Source organism: Phalangium opilio, unplaced genomic scaffold (assembly GCF_054372755.1).
Source record: "Phalangium opilio isolate 3A_F unplaced genomic scaffold, DU_Popi_V2 ptg000003l_1, whole genome shotgun sequence".
Taxonomy (NCBI): Eukaryota; Metazoa; Arthropoda; class Arachnida; order Opiliones; family Phalangiidae; genus Phalangium; species Phalangium opilio.
In genome coordinates, this window is record NW_028324145.1 from 12,163,658 (window position 1) to 12,180,252 (window position 16,595).

Sequence of the window (16,595 nt, forward strand, 5' to 3'; positions counted from 1 at the left end):
ACGAGCCATTTAAAAAATTTGAAAAATTTCTAATTAACGCCCTAATTAAATCCATAGGATGTACTGAGGTATACTTTTTAAATTTTCGCAAAAAAATGTTTTGCAATTATTTTAAAAATAATTTTCCCGATTATTATTATTATATATTAGTTTTTTTTCTCGCAATTTTTAAGGCAATTTTTTTGCGGAAATTTCAAGCTTGCGTTAACTTATAAAATTTGCAATCTGCGTATCTACAGCTACAATATTAGCTTAATTAAAAAGTTGGGGGGTGGGGGATAATAAAAATTAAAAGAAAGGGGTACGATTACTTACGATTAAATTGGTCGTATTTTTTTTTCTTTCATTAAAAAATAATAAAGACGATTTGATATGCTTTGATTCTCTGGTCAACCCAAGTTTTGGTTTTTTTTAAACGTAAAAATAACGTAAATTTTGACCAAAAACAGGAGTAATTAAAAAAAAACAAAAAGAAAAAAAAAACTAAAAAATAAATAAGTACAAATGTCAAAAAAGATTATGTAGAGATAAGACGATACTTACAAACATGTTTACGAACTTAAAAAATTAAAAAAACAAAAAGAAAGAAAAGAAAATTAAATACCTTTAAAAAAAAAGGTAAACTTTCGGACTTAAAACGAAAAACAAAAATTATCTAACAGCGATTAATTATTGCTTTTGTTCTAATTAACGTACGATTAACACCCAGTGCCGTTATTTAATTTAAACTATTTTAGTTTAAAATTTTCGCTTAATCGCGTTGTGTAGCACTTGAACAATTACACGATGGGCAACCACGTGATTCACACACGTTTTTATTTTAAGTGCTTAATTAAACATCTATCGTTATTTAAAAAAAAATCGCGCTAAATAAAGCTTCACGAACCGATCGAGCTTCGGCGCAAATAAACAAACATAAGGTTTCAGATCTTACATTAAAAAAAAATCGATAATTATCGTTTTACAATCCTCCGATTCTTCAATTCAATCGATAAAAACTAATTAATAGCCATAAATTTGGACGGTTTGTTTATTTATTTATCGTTTATTTGCGCTCCGATCTGATTTATATAAACTGCTCTTATTGGGCTATATAAAATAGGCGCTATTGGCCTAAACACTTGATATTATAGGGCCTAAACATTCGTCAATTCGCGCGCTGACGTAACACATAAATAAGCATGCAGCATTTCGCGCGTGTATGGAATTGGCGCGCGCGTTTCCGCGGGTTTTTTTTTTTAAAGAAAAAACACGTGTTTTTTAATTCCCACGTGCGCGGCTTTTTCCCGGTTGTTGAAGTTGCTTGATCTTGGAAAGTTCATCATTCCAGCAACTAACATTAGAACGCTTACACTTAAATAGAAAAATCCTGCAATGGACCGGGCCATTTTGCGGCCCCGAGTACCATGCCGGATATAAACTAACCAAAAAAAAAACGAAAAACCTATGCGACTTCATTCAAAAAACCAAGTTCTCAAACTGGAGGTGGACCTCGGATGTAACGCAAGGTTGGCGTGAACGAAAAGTTCATGTTATTCAAAACGTCGCAGCAGTGAGGTTCCAACAACCAGGCTAAACAATAGAGCAAGACCAACGCCATTTGAATGGGTATGGCCGCTCGCACCACTCTCCAGAACCTAGACCTACGAGGTCGTCTCGGAACGGGGTCAGACGTTACCGGGGTCGCCACGGGCAAGGAGGACGACACCTCGTTCTTAACAAGGACGACCTCTTCGTCGGGCACGCGCAAATAGGACTCTGATTCACCCAGAACCTCTTTCGGAGGTTTGGGTTGAGGGGACACACGGGCCGATGGTATTTCGCCCACCAAAGATTGGTTCGGAGAGTCTCTGGAACGGCATTCGACGACGCTTATTGTGGCATCGCCGCTAGAGCAACTGGAGTCAGTTGACTGGGTCCTGTTACCGTTAACACACAGTAAAATCAATGGCATTAAAAATCATGATTTGATTTTGAGGGTGTGGAAACCGTGGATGCGTGCGGAAAAAAGCGTGCTGGTTTGTATGGAAATATGGTAAACCACCGACAAGCAACCAAACTACTACTACCACTACCACCGAAACTGAAACTACGCAAATGAACACCGTGGAAAATGAGACCTTGGATGGAATTATGGTAGAGGAACACGTGTTCTTGGATGGAATTATGGTAGAGGAACACGTGTTCTTGGATGGAATTATGGTAGAGGAACACGTGTTCTTGGATGGAATTATGGAAAAGGAACACGTGATCTTGGATGGAATTATGGAAAGGAACACGTGATCTTGGATGGAATTATGGAAAGGAACACGTGATCTTGGATGGAATTATGGAAAGGAACACGTGATCTTGGATGGAATTATGGAAAGGAACACGTGATCTTGGATGGAATTATGGAAAGGAACACGTGATCTTGGATGGAATTATGGAAAAGGAACACGTGATCTTGGATGGAATTATGGAAAAGGAACATGTGATCTTGGATGGAATTATGGTAGAGAAACATGTGAAGGAATTTGGGGGGTAAGGAACCAAACCAGTGTAACCACCACAACAACCAATAAAAACCAATTCATGCGTGCTCCCATATATATATTAGCACCGTGTTCTAAAAACTATCTTGAGTATTAGTATTATAGACTTCCGCTAGTATTGATATGATTGTTATTTTTGCAAATATAAACCTACGCAACGCAAAGTAGGGTTAATGGAATCGCAATAAACAAAGGCAAATTCTTAAACACCAACGCATTGCAAAGCAAATTATGTAGCGCAACATTACTAAACATCTATTTTTGATAAAAAATATGTTTACCCAAACAGTGAGACCATTAAATTTTCCCCAAAAATCCCAACAAAACTAATGCAGATATGCACGCTTCAATCAGTTTAACAGTTATGCCTAACCAATGTTTCAGACAAGGCTACCTACAGTCTATAGATAATAAATACCCGTCCCTAACTGTACGAACCCCAATGGGGTAAGGGGCAATCAATGTTTATAAAGACTATAACTAAAACTGTTGGGGTGTATGAAGGCGGGACACGGATAAAATACCCCCTATGGTTGAAATCAGCCCTGAAAGATCTACAAATCAAAAAGTTAAGGGGGGGTGTAGAATGGGCTTCTCAATCGGAAAGTGATGGGTTCCGAAGGCGATAACGGGGACCCTTAAACGGGTCGTTTCCATGCAACGCGTACAACCTTCCTTTAAATCTAAAGGTAATACCTAACGAATTTATCGCCAGGGGTTAGCAGAAGGCTAAAAAAAAAGAACCCATGGCCGCGTCTGCTCCTGCTAAGACTGTTCTAAGGCAATGGCTAGATCTAGCAGCTTGCAGTTGGGTGAAATAAGAGAAGAGAGGTCGTTTCCGGTGGCCGATAACGTGCCATTTCCTATCCCCATTAACCGGCCTCTTTTAACCCCTCAACTCCCAGACGAAAACACCCCTTTTCTACACCTTCCTGTAAAGAAGGGATGGATGGTGCTGCTACGGACATTTATCCTTCATTGGGAACCGAATAACTTCGTTATCTCATCAAAACTAACATTCAAATATCAAACTCTCGATCGAAATCACGTGGATTCGCTAATTCTTGAAATGGTTCAATATTCGTATTACAATGAAATAACTTCACGTAAAACCAAAATTAAATACGAATCCCAAGAAATCACTAAATTACAAACCGCATTCCTCAACTTGAAAAAATTGAAAAAACCTTTCTTGAAAATAATCTAAATAAACCTTTCGATATCTAAAACTAATAAATATCTTATAAGCGCTCAAAAACTTCCTCGATATATACTATTGAATTTAATCCAAGGGATTTGGGAAGTATATATTTATTTTCCCTAAATTTTTATCAACGTCATTAAGATAAAAGGCTGCGTCGAGTTAAGAGTTAAGTCGGGCCTTATTTATTTCACTATAATCTAAAGTAGTAAAAATATATAAAGGCTCCAGCATGATTCGAATTCGATTCCCACTGTTTTAATTCTTTCTTCGTTTTCCCCATCAAAGTTTTATCTAATACCGGTTTCTACAGAGACAACATTCGAAAGAATTCGAAACGTAAGGGGGAAACGCGGTATATAATCCACATTTACCAATATCAAAAGTAAACTAAACCGAAGCTAATAACATTCATCCCAAACCATCCCAACAACTAAAAAAACATTAGTAAGAGAAAACCTCGCGGGTTTTCGCGCCGCCATATTGGCGGTAATCGTTAATTTCGGGTTAATACACTACTAAACTTTGGATAGTTTTCCTATAAGGTAACGTTATCAGGCAATAATAATAAATCGGGGCAAAAATCCCTTCTTGTCAATCAGGAGAAGGAATTCCCGACTCTATCGAGTAATATACGACTTTGATAACCTATATATTAAATAAAGACTAATGGCGGACGGTACCTTCGACAGTATCATAATCTTATCCAAAATATAATGCGGGTGTCACGAGACTGAGAGAATTTTGGGCGGTATAGTGTAGTTTAGCCTAGACTCAACTGACAACATGGTCCTTGGGTAAGTATGCCCTACAATTGCGAGTTAAAATCCCCCTAAAACATCCCAAAGACTAAAATATATCCCGAATACCGCGATAAACCACAAACTTCAGTGAAACCCATGCTGGAAGCAAGCAATGTGACATATGGAAAGCGTGCAGGGTAAAAAATAAAATGGTTTTTGGGTACTTACGCAAAACTAGAACCCAGTTCGGTAGTGGTAGGTGGTTGCTCCACGACGCTCTGTCGGCGGCAAGCCATGGCTACGTCTTGTTGCAGTTTATTAACTCTTAGTCCCAATTCTTTCAGATTCTTCGAGATATCGGCCCATAATTTACCAGATGTACCAAAGAACGGTTCCAAGGTTTTAGAATCTTGGTGTAAACCAATAACCAATTCTTGGGCCTCGTTCGCCTTGCTCGACCTTTCGGCCAGTTTTCTATAAGGGTCACTTCCTCCATCAGCATTCTAATTAAAAAGATAAACAACACAAAGGGTCAAACGTAATAATTTAATAATTTGTTTTCCCACATTTTTGGAAAATTTAACAAAATTTAGCCTATTTAGGCCTATTTTTCGATACATTTGTTTAAAATAAAAAAGGGGTAGCTTTTATACACTTCAAGTGAAGTTCCCACAATTATTTTGAAAGAATTTTGACCGGGCCGCTTTGAATTGTAAGTAGAAAAGGATGAGTTGGGGGGGGGGGCACTTAAGAACCCCTGAAAAGAAACCGATTTCTAAAGGTAAAAAAAAAAAGGTCAACGAGCAGAGGTCGAGTGCTCTATTATGTCCCCTCGACACAAAAGATGAAAGACGGTAATTTGCATAAATAGGGCTTTGTAAAATAACTAATGGTGCAGGTGAGAAATTTCACTTCCAACAGTGTAAGTACCCAAACCAACCAACCACAGGCCTCCTTTTAAATTTTGACCCATCATAAACTAGCAGTGTAAAATTAACTATTCCTATTTAGCAAATAATCTTAAGCCCGATCATTTAAAAAAAAAAAAAAAAAAGTTTAAAATAATTATAATAATTTCAAATTTTGTCAAATTAAAATAATAATACCATTATTTTGATTAACGATACCCGGACTTAAGTATATATCTTTGAAAAACATTAACTCTGTACCAAATTGTTTAAAATGAAAAAAATTACGAATAAGGACAACTTTAATTTACAAAATTTAACCCCAAATTACAAACTAAAAAAAAAAAAAAAAAATCTTGTTTTCCCATTAAAAAGGTGGGTTTAACAACATTTTAGGGGGGAATCTCAAGCTAAAGGCCCCCCTAACATCACGATTTTTCCACGAGATAAGTTATTACCACACCGATACTAAACGGCAAATAAATCAAGTCGCCCAGAAAAGAAGAAGAACGAAAATAAAAAAATATAAATTTCCCTGCATCTTAAGAAAAATTAAAAAAAAAAAAAAGTTAAGATACCTCTTGGTCGTCGGAATTTTCCTCTCGGTTCAAAAGGTCAAAAAGTTTCTGCCGATTTTGATTAAATCGCTGCCAGGTACCGTGAGCTTCTTGCAATTCGCTCAATTTGGCGCCGCTTCTGAAATTAATCGAAAAAAAAAAAAAAAAAAAATAATCTTTAGAAACCGCAAATTTAATTAAAAGAACGAACTCGACTGAAAGAAAGAAAGAAAGCAAAAACGACTTAATTATTAATACTGGGATTGAAATTAAAAGATAAATTGAAATTAATTATCTGGCGTCAAACAACAAAGGTTCAATCGAAATAATTACATAGCCACGAAAATTGTAATTAACTTTTAAAATATGAAACTAAAAAAAAAAAAATAAGAAAACTATAACAAATTTCGCCTAAAATTCAACCCAAAACTGAGAACTCCAAAAATCCTCCCTGAATAGCAACTCCGCTCTCCCGTGGGGGAAGGGAGAAGGAGGGAAGGAAAGAATCAGTAATTTGATTAAGACCCTACAACGTGTTCAATTATTCAAAAATCCCCAATAAAACCTTCTCCCGCTACCCATGGTCATAAACATTTCAGACATAAACAGTAAATAAAACCCTGCTAGAGGAGCTTGGGGGCGGAGAGAGAGAGAGAGAGAAAGAGGAGAGAGAGAGAGACGTTCCGGAATTACTACAGAACAGAAAAGAGCAGGAAGAGGAAAGAGAGAAAAGTCTCCGCATCCTTAATGTCCGAAACGTGCGGATGGCTAACCTTGCCTAACCTCTCTCTCCTCTCGCTTTCCACCCACGTGGGCTAGCGAGCGAATACGTCAGGGATAAATCTAAACGGGATGAGGAGAGAGAGAGAGAGAGAGAGAGAGAAATCGGGAAGATACCCGAAAGAGATAACCCGGGCCTAAACTAACCCACCCCCGCCTTGCGCAATCAGACCTTTTTTTATTTGGTAGATAAAAACCACCTTAACCAAGTGGTAACCACTACTCAGTAGGTCAATATTTCGCCGTGGGAATAGGGATACTTTCATTGCTTTAATTCAAGTCACTTCCTGGCGTTTTACTTCGAGTAACGAACGTCTAGTCTCTGACGAACGAGGATACGAGATTCGCGCGTGCCTTTGACGGAAATGGTCCATAGTGGTTTAGCAGCCAGGGCATGGTTTAGTTATATAGCTCAATTGGTAGGCCTATTTTCATAGTCTATCGACGCCTCCACAGTTTTATCATCATCATATCTCCTCAGGATGAAGTGCCAGGGACCACCGAGTGAAAGAATAAGACGGGACACTAACCCTAATAGGCCATAAAAATGGGATCAGTAAACTTCCATTTGTCTAAGCAGTCGGCGCAACTAGGAATTTGGGAATTACTCTACTGGAAGTGTTAGCTCCACAAACTGCCTTAATGCCTTATCTTTAAATCATTATGATTGGAGTTATATAACGACAGACGATTTTTTCCTTCTCAATTCGGGATTTAATAATATAAACTATTGATACATCTTAAGTATATGACTCAAAGGAGTGTTTAGATCTGAAGAGTTGATCGAGGTCCTTGAAGTGGGGTTTATTTTTTAAATAACTTTGGGCTTTTCCGATGTTAAAAATAAACGGGGGGGGGGGCATAAATACACGCTTACTAATCTTTGGATTACAAGAGTTTAGACCTGTTATCAAATCCTAAACGTTTCCACGCTTTAAGTTTGGCAACTTCAAGAGCAGCTAGTTTTTGAAGTGCGCACATTTTTCACGTAAGAGTGTAAAATTTCAACCAAATCCAATAAATTATTTAAACAAATGGTACAGTGTTATTCAGTAGCTGTTAGCGAAGTAGTCGGGGGGGGGGGAGGGGTATAAAATATTACCATACCGTAACTAAAGAAAATGTATAGGGGGGGGGGCAAGAAAGCAGTAAAGAATAAAGAAGTTAGGCGGTAAAATGAAGGTAAAAAGGGTTTTCCGGTCATATATTCTCGAAAAAGAGAGACGAGAGAGAGAGGAGAAAATACTGCCTGGCGGAAGCTATTTTGCATTCGTATTTCACAATTTGTGCACGCGTCAAAACTGTTTAAAAAGGCAAAAGGGTGCTTTGCCTTACCTGCCTGCTTGCCCTTAAACCCTTCAACAAGAGGAATCCGACAACCCGCTGAGTTATAGAAAGGAAAAAAATACGGGGTCGCTCATCCTCTATCTTTTAACAGTTTCCTGGCCCTTAGGGTTATTCTTCCTATAGTTATCTCGTCAAAATACCCTTACAGATAGAGCTAGGGAAATTTTTCAGGGATTTGCATTTTTAAAACGCAATTAAAACCTCAGCAACACTTTTGAGATGCAACATAATCATATTTAAGGGAAAAACTACAGAATAGGTGATCTTAAATCACCGCATTTGATGAATAATATGCAACTAAAACGTGGCCACATCTTAACCCCACTAACTTATGAAAACGAGACAGTTTTTATATAAAAAACTAAACTGCCAAGTGGCGAAAACTGAAAACTTTAAATAACAGTCGGGGTATAATCCCTTTGAAACATTTTGGGGGTGATTTATTCGTTTAAGAAAAAAGAAAGGCCATTATCAAAACTGACGACGATATTTGAATTTTATTTTTTATCTAAAGCAAGAAAGAAAGACCCTATGAAAGCAAGCAAAGCACAGGGTCTCTGGCATAGCATTCGTCATAGGGCGCAGGCACATCTCGGTGGTAAAAAGAAGTACGCGATAATTAGGCCATTTCCATGCCGATCAAGATCCAGAGGGATTTTGAATTCCCATTCTCGGAGGAAAAGTACCCCATTATAAGGGATACGCGCCAATGCCTTCCTCAAAACTAACCCCCCAAAGCTAGCTAGCTATACACCAGGGACCTTTGCTAGTTTAGTTTAACGCAAAAAATAAGGGGTATTAATGATAAATTGTGGGGATTTTTGTCATATTTTATAAGAGGTGTACTAACACTGACAAAAATATAATTCACAGGTGTAATTCATTTCAAATTTCTATTATTTTTGACATTTTGTATCGCCTAAGTTCGCATTATTTCAGAAATAAGTCTAGAACTCTCCTCTGAAGGTCACGTGAAAAAAAAATCCCCCCCCTCCCCAAATAAGCCTAATTATTCAGGCCAGGCAATACTAGACATGTTTGGGCCTTGGTCTACAATCTACAGTGATACCCTAATCAGTCTACAACCCCATCAAAACTTGGATTACGCATTTAATCCATGGTTAAAAATTTTCAATAATTAAAAGACCGATTTTTAATTCATACAAAAAATCACGAATTATAATTAATTTATAAAAATAATTATCACTCACTGTTCATATACATCGTCCCATCTTCCGTAGAGATCCGTAACTTCATCTTTCAAACTGGATATCGTTAGCTTGGCATCGGTCAACAAACGATGAACTTTCAAGTTTACAGCCAGCAGAATCGCTTTAGTATCTTGTAGAGTCAATAACGAAGCCTAATAATTCATAATCACTATTAAATTAACCCTAAATATATAATTAAAACTTTGAGCCTAACGCCATAGTCGACGAAACAAAAGAGCTTCACTCGCGTGTTGCAAACTAGTCTATTAGTGACGTAATTAATTTTGAAATTTTAACCGTTATTATTTACGGCGCACGCGCAAAGCTTTACGGAGGGATTTTCTATTAGTCAATTGAACTTGACTATAGTGATAACCCAACCGACGGCTTTCCGAGCCTGTTCACCTACTCTCAAGTTAAACCGACAAAGATTATAGGAGCCTTATACATTTCCCTAGGATGCCTGGCGCCACCTATCATAAGGTGGTAGAACTAATATGTCAGAAAAACTAAGGGGCCGTTCGTAAAATATCGAAATTTAAATTATCTTTTACCTGAAGGGTTTCGATTCTTTTTTCCAATTCAGCGACATCAGCAAACGGTTTATGATCAGCTGAAGCCACCAGGGCTAACTCGGACATCTTATCACGTAATTCAGCCATTTCCAATCTGACGTCTTTGTACTGTTGGCCGTTGGTCTGGCTAGAAAGGACAGTCGACTGAAGCATTTCCCAGCCACTTATTAAACCTGAAAAAAAAATTTACAAAAATTTAATATTTATGAATAAAACATTACAAACCAGGAATAATATTCAATTAAAATGCGTTATTAACTCTTGAATAAAATAAACTTAATGAAAATTTCAACAACAATTTCCACATCTTCCTAATGAAATCCGAGTTAAAGGAAAAATATACCTTTACTTCAATCCACATTAATCATCACTTACGTCATATTTATATCCATAACTAATGTCGATTTTCCAAAATATACAACCTAACGACTTCAAAAACACTTGTTTATCCTAAACATTCCCTTAATAATAAATATCCTGAGCAATAACATCTTTCTAGAGACAAATTCCTAGAAACTAAGCATCTACCACAAGTTCCCGCGCTCCTAAAGCAAAAGTCTATTTTTAAAAACTGCTTACGTCACGCCAAAAGCGCGGGAGATAAAAATCCCCAAAAATTCTTTTCAGTGGTTATGGTGTTAAGCCACATCATGACTAAGACAAAAATATCCTCAAAGTCTTACTTTGCAAATGGACAAAATCGTCTGAAGTCAGATTCCTCAGAGCCAGTCCGGTGTCCAGGTGTTCCGCGATGACCTGAAGGCACTTGAGGTTAGTTTGGCAAGAAGCCAACAATTCCGCCTATTGAAGAAAAACGTAAAAAAAAACGTCACTATCACGTCATCACGCAAAACATTACATCTACCTTAACCCAAATCGACAAAATCATCATTTGCATAATTAGAAACTAGAGAAAAGCCTTGCTTAGAACCTTAGATACTCAAGTTTAAAAGAAGTATTTCAAGGCTATCCCGTCACGAGTTTAAGGGGTGACTAATCGATTATGTTTGACTTAATTTACAATGAATTCATAGCCCTAGTTTGCCAACCATCTTCACGATTAATCGTGAAAAACGATTAAACATAATCAGAAATAAACCAAAAGTTTATGGAAGACCCCATCCCACGAAAACCCTTAGTGAGTGTTCTTTATCGATGACCCCCACAACAAACCACTAACTAGCGCCAACCGAAAGAGGCGGCATATTTTGAAACCTTATTGTGGCGCCTGAGTTTCAAAATTATGAATAAATGATCCACAATTAGCTAATTAGTTTAACTAAGGGACTTTGATAACATTGCAGTAATTAATAATAAAACGCCCCCATCCATTTCCTAAACCTTATGAGTTATCACTTAGCGTTTCAGTCGCTGTTTGACCCCTTAAATTATTTAATAAAACTGACCTTTGTGACGAAATGTCACAGTGACCTATGAAGTTCATCTTTACCATGGGTTCCATCAGTTAAATCAAATTTTTCAAGGCATAACTTCTATCTTATCACAAATTTTAAACCACCATTTCGTGACCACCACGTAATGTTAATCTTAAAAAACCGAACAGGTGTAAATTATCTCCGTGGATAACTGCGTCATAGAGATTAATCCGTTGGCTCGCAGCCATACTAGTTTTTCTAGATAGACACCCACTTAATAACATATCAACTTCCTCATACGAAAGCAAAAAGGGGGAGAAGGATTAGCCTAAGTTTAACACGCCATCTATACCTTCTCCCACGAACTAAATTAAGAAACATTTAATATAAAATTTTGGTTTAAAATTTAAAATAAATTGCAATCTATGAACTACAAACACTTCCAATAAATTATTTCTACAATATAACTTAATTACTTATAATTTAATTTAAACCTCGTTTCAATTAAACACTTAAAAACCTACTTGACCCTAATGTCCGATTCAAACCTCCCCTACACACTCGAGGTTAATTTAGTGCCCCAAACCTTTTTATTAAGCCTATGCCAATATTTAAAAAAGAAAAATAAACACTTAAAAGTACTTACGCAATCAGAAGGTGGTAAAGGAGCATTCTTCTGTTGACATATGGTATTTTGGGCAAACTGAAGAGCTCTCAAACTTTCAGCCATGACATGCTGCAACTCTTCAACGTCCGAATCGGAATCACTGTCGTCCTGATAATCCTAAAGCAAACAAAGCGCCACAAAGCACTCTCATCAGAAAGAGCATCCCTCAAAACCTATCGCATCCCCTATCTCCTAATGGATGGACACACGTAATGTAACATACCTGGGAAGTGATGGTTCCACCGCGTCCCCTGAAAGAGGAGGGTAATATCGATCCTTCGCTCTTTTTGAATCCTCCCGCGGACGATGACGTGTCAGAATGGCTCCCGATAAAGGCTCGATAATCGTCTCCGAAATTAAGCAATCGTTTCACTTGGTCTTCGTCGGCTGTCTGCTCCGAATAGGGTTCGCTCCAATAAGGCGGATCCTACATTTGAGTTGGATGGGAAAAAAGAATGTCTCAGACCATATGACGAAAGATGAGGTCACCGGCGACAACAAGGTTACGATGACGCTTACCTCGTAGCCGTCCCACACTTGGTCAGAAACGGAACTCTGGTCCTCAGTCGCTTGAGCGGATGCAGTGGCGGGAATGAGTTTGGATTCGATGATAGGGATTTCTTTAACCTTTGAAATTGAGAGTAGAAACATTAACATCTTGAAGAACAAATAAAGATTAAAATATTCTTGAAAATGGGTTAGGCCTTTCATAGTGTCTCTTGTAAACGCGGCTTCAGTTTTAAAACTATACCCTTCAAACTCGGACATGACTATAAGTCTTTTGTTTAAATAATTATTCAATCCCAAAGATGACCAACAACTTCAAAGATAAGGGGCCATGCAAACTTACTCTTTCAAGTCCCAATACAGATGTTCTGGGCGAAGTTTTTTTGCGTCCGAGTGAGGATCTTCGCCTACCACTCGATTTGCTTTCGGACGATCCACCCGAATTCTTACTGTTCGAAGTGACTCCTCCAGCGGACGAAAGTTGAGCCGAATCTGAACCCGAGAGGCTCTGTACATAAAAAGAAGGCAAAACCCCCAAAAAACGAGTTGTAAATCTTTTTTCCTGTAGAAACTTAACCCGTAGGCGTACAGGGCGCTTCGTGAAACTAAAGCGAGTTTCTATAGTCAAGTTATAAATCAAACCAACTCCCTAGATTGTTTTAAAAATATTTTTATAAAAGAAGTCTACCTAACAAAAGTTCAAATTTTAAAAAAAAAATAATAAAATGGTTCAATTTGAACAATACGGGTGGGCGAAAGTGGTTTAAACCGAAGTTACCAAAAAACCGAAATTCATGGTTGAAATGTATAAATTCACGATCTGTTTAGCTTTCGAATATTAATTATTTAAAATTAACTAACCTGTTGATTACTATGAGGGTGGGACAGTCCACCAGAAGGAGGGGAAGGTCCTTCGGACCCGGAATCGGTTGTGGTGGCAGTACTGGTTGTTCCCGGAGGAGTTAAACCTGATCCCGAGGAGGTAGCAGTCTTTGAGGGATTAACAATTCCTCCTCCGATGTTAGACGGGGCTTGAGGGGAGGTGGGAGAAAGATGGAGACTCCCGCGACTTCGATGACGTCTGGTTCTTCGCAGGGGTAGAGTTTGATACGAAGAGGAAGTCGACGGAAGTTGTTGATGGGAGAGCGCCGAAGCCGAAGATTGGGACGATTTTCGGTATTTCGGTAAAGATGATCCTCTGGTCAACAAAACGATAAAATTTTTCAAGTTTAACTAACTGTTGCAGATTGCAAGATTTGTTAACTTAAAGGCACAATTCGGGCACGCGAGATGCTCAAAAATTGGCAGTTTAAAGAAACCATTCTTCCACTGAAGAGGGTTGAGCATCCTGAACCCTTCTTGGCGCCAGAAATAAATTCGGTGACCTTATGACCCATCCGCGATATTATACAATTAAACTAAGGAAATCTTTGCAATTTTCTTAACTGCAATGACCTTAAAATCCTTCACGCACTTCAGACAATTACCCCCTCTTGCTAGCGGCGCGCCATCACCAATGTTTAAGTATATAACATCTTGTCAATTCGAACAATGCAATAAAAAAAAACTAACTAGTCATAAATTGGATACAAAGTTGAAAATTCCGAAAGCAATTGAGTTAGAAAATGATAAATTACTAGTATAATTTCCGGCGGCTGCGATGTTATAGGTACAATAATAAGCGGGTTATAGAACTCAGAGGAGTGCTGGGTTCGTAAAACCCTTTCGTACATATACATTCAACTGTCCAATTTGATAAATTTCCACCTTATTAATCATAGTAATAACATTTTGAGCTTAATTCTTCTCACGTTTTATAAACATAGTTTAAGATTTTTTATTCCCAAAAACAAACTGGGGGGGGGGGGAAGAAAACGTTTCGCGTGGGAGCCGGGTTTGATAAGTAAATACTCGCGTAAGGAGAATGAACTTTGAAGAAGAGAGTCGATGTGTTTACCTGAGCAATTTAGTTCGAACGCTGGACGAAGATGATGAATGAATGAGGGTATTGAGCGCTCCTTCCGAGGTTGAGAAGGGAGAGGCGGCCAACTGACTGGTCAACTGGTGCAATTCGGTAACGCTCCAAGGTCGATCTCCACCGTGTCGGGAACCGCGTTTCTTGCTTCTTAATACGACTCTCGGGGTGGACGCGACCGTACCATCTCGACTCTGATCTTCGATCCTTCCCAATGGGACGACAGTTTCGACGGACCCAGTTCCGGATCGACTAAGGGCTAAGCTTTCGTTCACTTCATCACCCTGACTCTAAAATAGATTAACAAAGATGGATATTTTCACACGAGAGCGTACACTTTTTAATTCCATAAACAATAGCTAAGAAACTGTGAACTTTTCATCTGAAAATGACATCGTTATTGGTAGGTAAATAAACGTTACTAACCTGGCTTTCTTCAGCGCTGCTAGAGTTATCACTTTCCGAATCATTAGTCGTGTACTCTCCACTCGCGTCGCACGATGAATCCACGACTACTCCGACTGGTTTCTTCTTATTGTTGTTATTTCTTTTGACCGAGACATTCGGCCATTCGCGTGTTGCCTCTTCCTCCACGGTCGAGTCCAAGCCGCTGACCACCTCATCGACGCTCGGGTGACAGTCTCTAAGCCATTCTTTCACCCGCAAACTTTTCAAACTCGTCTCCTTACCGCTTTTAGCGAAACTCAATTGTTGATCTGTTTTAGGGATAAATACGGAAACGTTTTAAAACCGGCGGAAGCGAGAAACTGATACTGTAACAATATTCTTTCGTAATGAATTGCAACTTCCGTAAAAAGGGAAACGCGAAGAATAGTCAGTGGGGTCTGAGATCTCACTCCGAAGTGGCAAAGAAATTTTTATAAAATGTTAAGACTAGTGACATCCCTTTACGTTTCAACCCATATCTTTATTTTTAGAATCGGAAATCTTCCCCTTTTCATTGCGCGCCTTGTCTCTCGGTCCTTAACTCGCTACGTAATACTTGACGTAACGTTCTATTCAACGCTTCTGTATCAAGTTAGATAAACTTTCGAAAAACGTCTCTTACCTCCTGGTATCTGAGTGGTGGAATCGGCTGAGCGTTTCCTGGACTCCTCGCGTATCATGAGATCGGCTTTAACCACCAATTTTTTGACCTCACTCGGGATGTAATGACCACCGTCCAACTCGTCAGCGGTACCGTTGTTCCTTTGATCATCTTGGCTGTGTTCTTCTCGCGATTGGTTTGAAACCAACGTCACTTCCAACTCGCTATCGTCTTCGCGTCTCGAATGCTGATTCAACCATTCTTCGTCGTCGGACATCTCGTCGCTGTCGTCCTCCAGAACGGATCTTAGGGGCAAGTACATGTCCCTTTTGACCGGCGAGGAAGTATGAAGGGGTTGAGATCTACGCGGGGAATCGAAGGTGTCCGAATCCCGCTTGAAATCGGAATGCTTTTCGTACAATTCGTCTTCCTCGGAGGTGAATTGCCAATCCATGGTGGCCACGTTCATACCCAAGGTCGACGATGGAATGTCTCCATCTAATTGGTCCTTCAAAGACAAATAAACGGGATGTTTCATTTGAAGTCATTACTGCCTTCAGGAAGTCATCGTGACGGGTCAACTAACCTTTGAATCACCGTTATTCACTTTAACCATCTTATCAGTTCCTTCGATAAACTTGTATTCGGTGATCATGGCCTTTCCGTTGTCAGCGGGGCTATAGCTGTAGACGCGGACGAATTCTGACCTCTCGTCGTTGCTGAGTTGAGTGGAACTTTCGCTGGAGTAACCCACATCCTGAATGATTTCGAAGCGACCAAAAGAACCGCCGCACTCGGCTTTCAACTGCGCGATACCAGTCGTTCCCACCATGATGCCTCGGTCCGTGGTCAAGGAGCCGAGTTGCTGTCGGGAAATTTCTCCGGAAGGGTCCGAAGAAGAGGAGAATGTTGGGGAAGGGGCGACTTCTAAGAGATTGGGGTCTAAAGAGTTGGGGTTCGACGGGGAATCGGTCATCTTGGGCCGGACGGCCGACGATCTAGGTTGGGGACTGTCGTAGGCGCCGCCGCTTAGACGAGGAAATTTGTGCAAAGGTTCGTCCCCACTATAACTATAATCCAAGACGCGAGTGCTGGAAATTTTACCCTGAACAATAAAAAATAAAACAGCGTAATAATTAGATTCCTACACTGACTTCCTATATAAA

At 39.1% G+C, this 16,595-nt stretch overlaps 1 protein-coding gene across 1 annotated transcript in view; it reads right to left on the reverse strand.

Moving 5' to 3' along the window:
* Positions 1-10: 10 nt before the first annotated feature.
* The window catches only part of klar (klarsicht), a 106,170-nt gene continuing 89,585 nt past the window's right edge, over positions 11-16,595 (reverse strand). The window contains exons 9-23 of the mRNA XM_089840972.1: positions 16,016-16,534; positions 15,451-15,937; positions 14,808-15,097; positions 14,364-14,671; positions 13,268-13,604; positions 12,750-12,914; positions 12,419-12,526; positions 12,123-12,326; positions 11,879-12,016; positions 10,540-10,657; positions 9,836-10,029; positions 9,282-9,433; positions 5,965-6,082; positions 4,707-4,981; positions 11-1,919 (exon numbers count right to left, since the gene is read on the reverse strand). Coding sequence (XP_089697098.1) covers positions 1,475-1,919; positions 4,707-4,981; positions 5,965-6,082; positions 9,282-9,433; positions 9,836-10,029; positions 10,540-10,657; positions 11,879-12,016; positions 12,123-12,326; positions 12,419-12,526; positions 12,750-12,914; positions 13,268-13,604; positions 14,364-14,671; positions 14,808-15,097; positions 15,451-15,937; positions 16,016-16,534 — 3,858 coding nt within the window. The 3' untranslated portion in view covers positions 11-1,474. The remainder of the gene's footprint in view (positions 1,920-4,706; positions 4,982-5,964; positions 6,083-9,281; positions 9,434-9,835; positions 10,030-10,539; positions 10,658-11,878; positions 12,017-12,122; positions 12,327-12,418; positions 12,527-12,749; positions 12,915-13,267; positions 13,605-14,363; positions 14,672-14,807; positions 15,098-15,450; positions 15,938-16,015; positions 16,535-16,595) is intronic.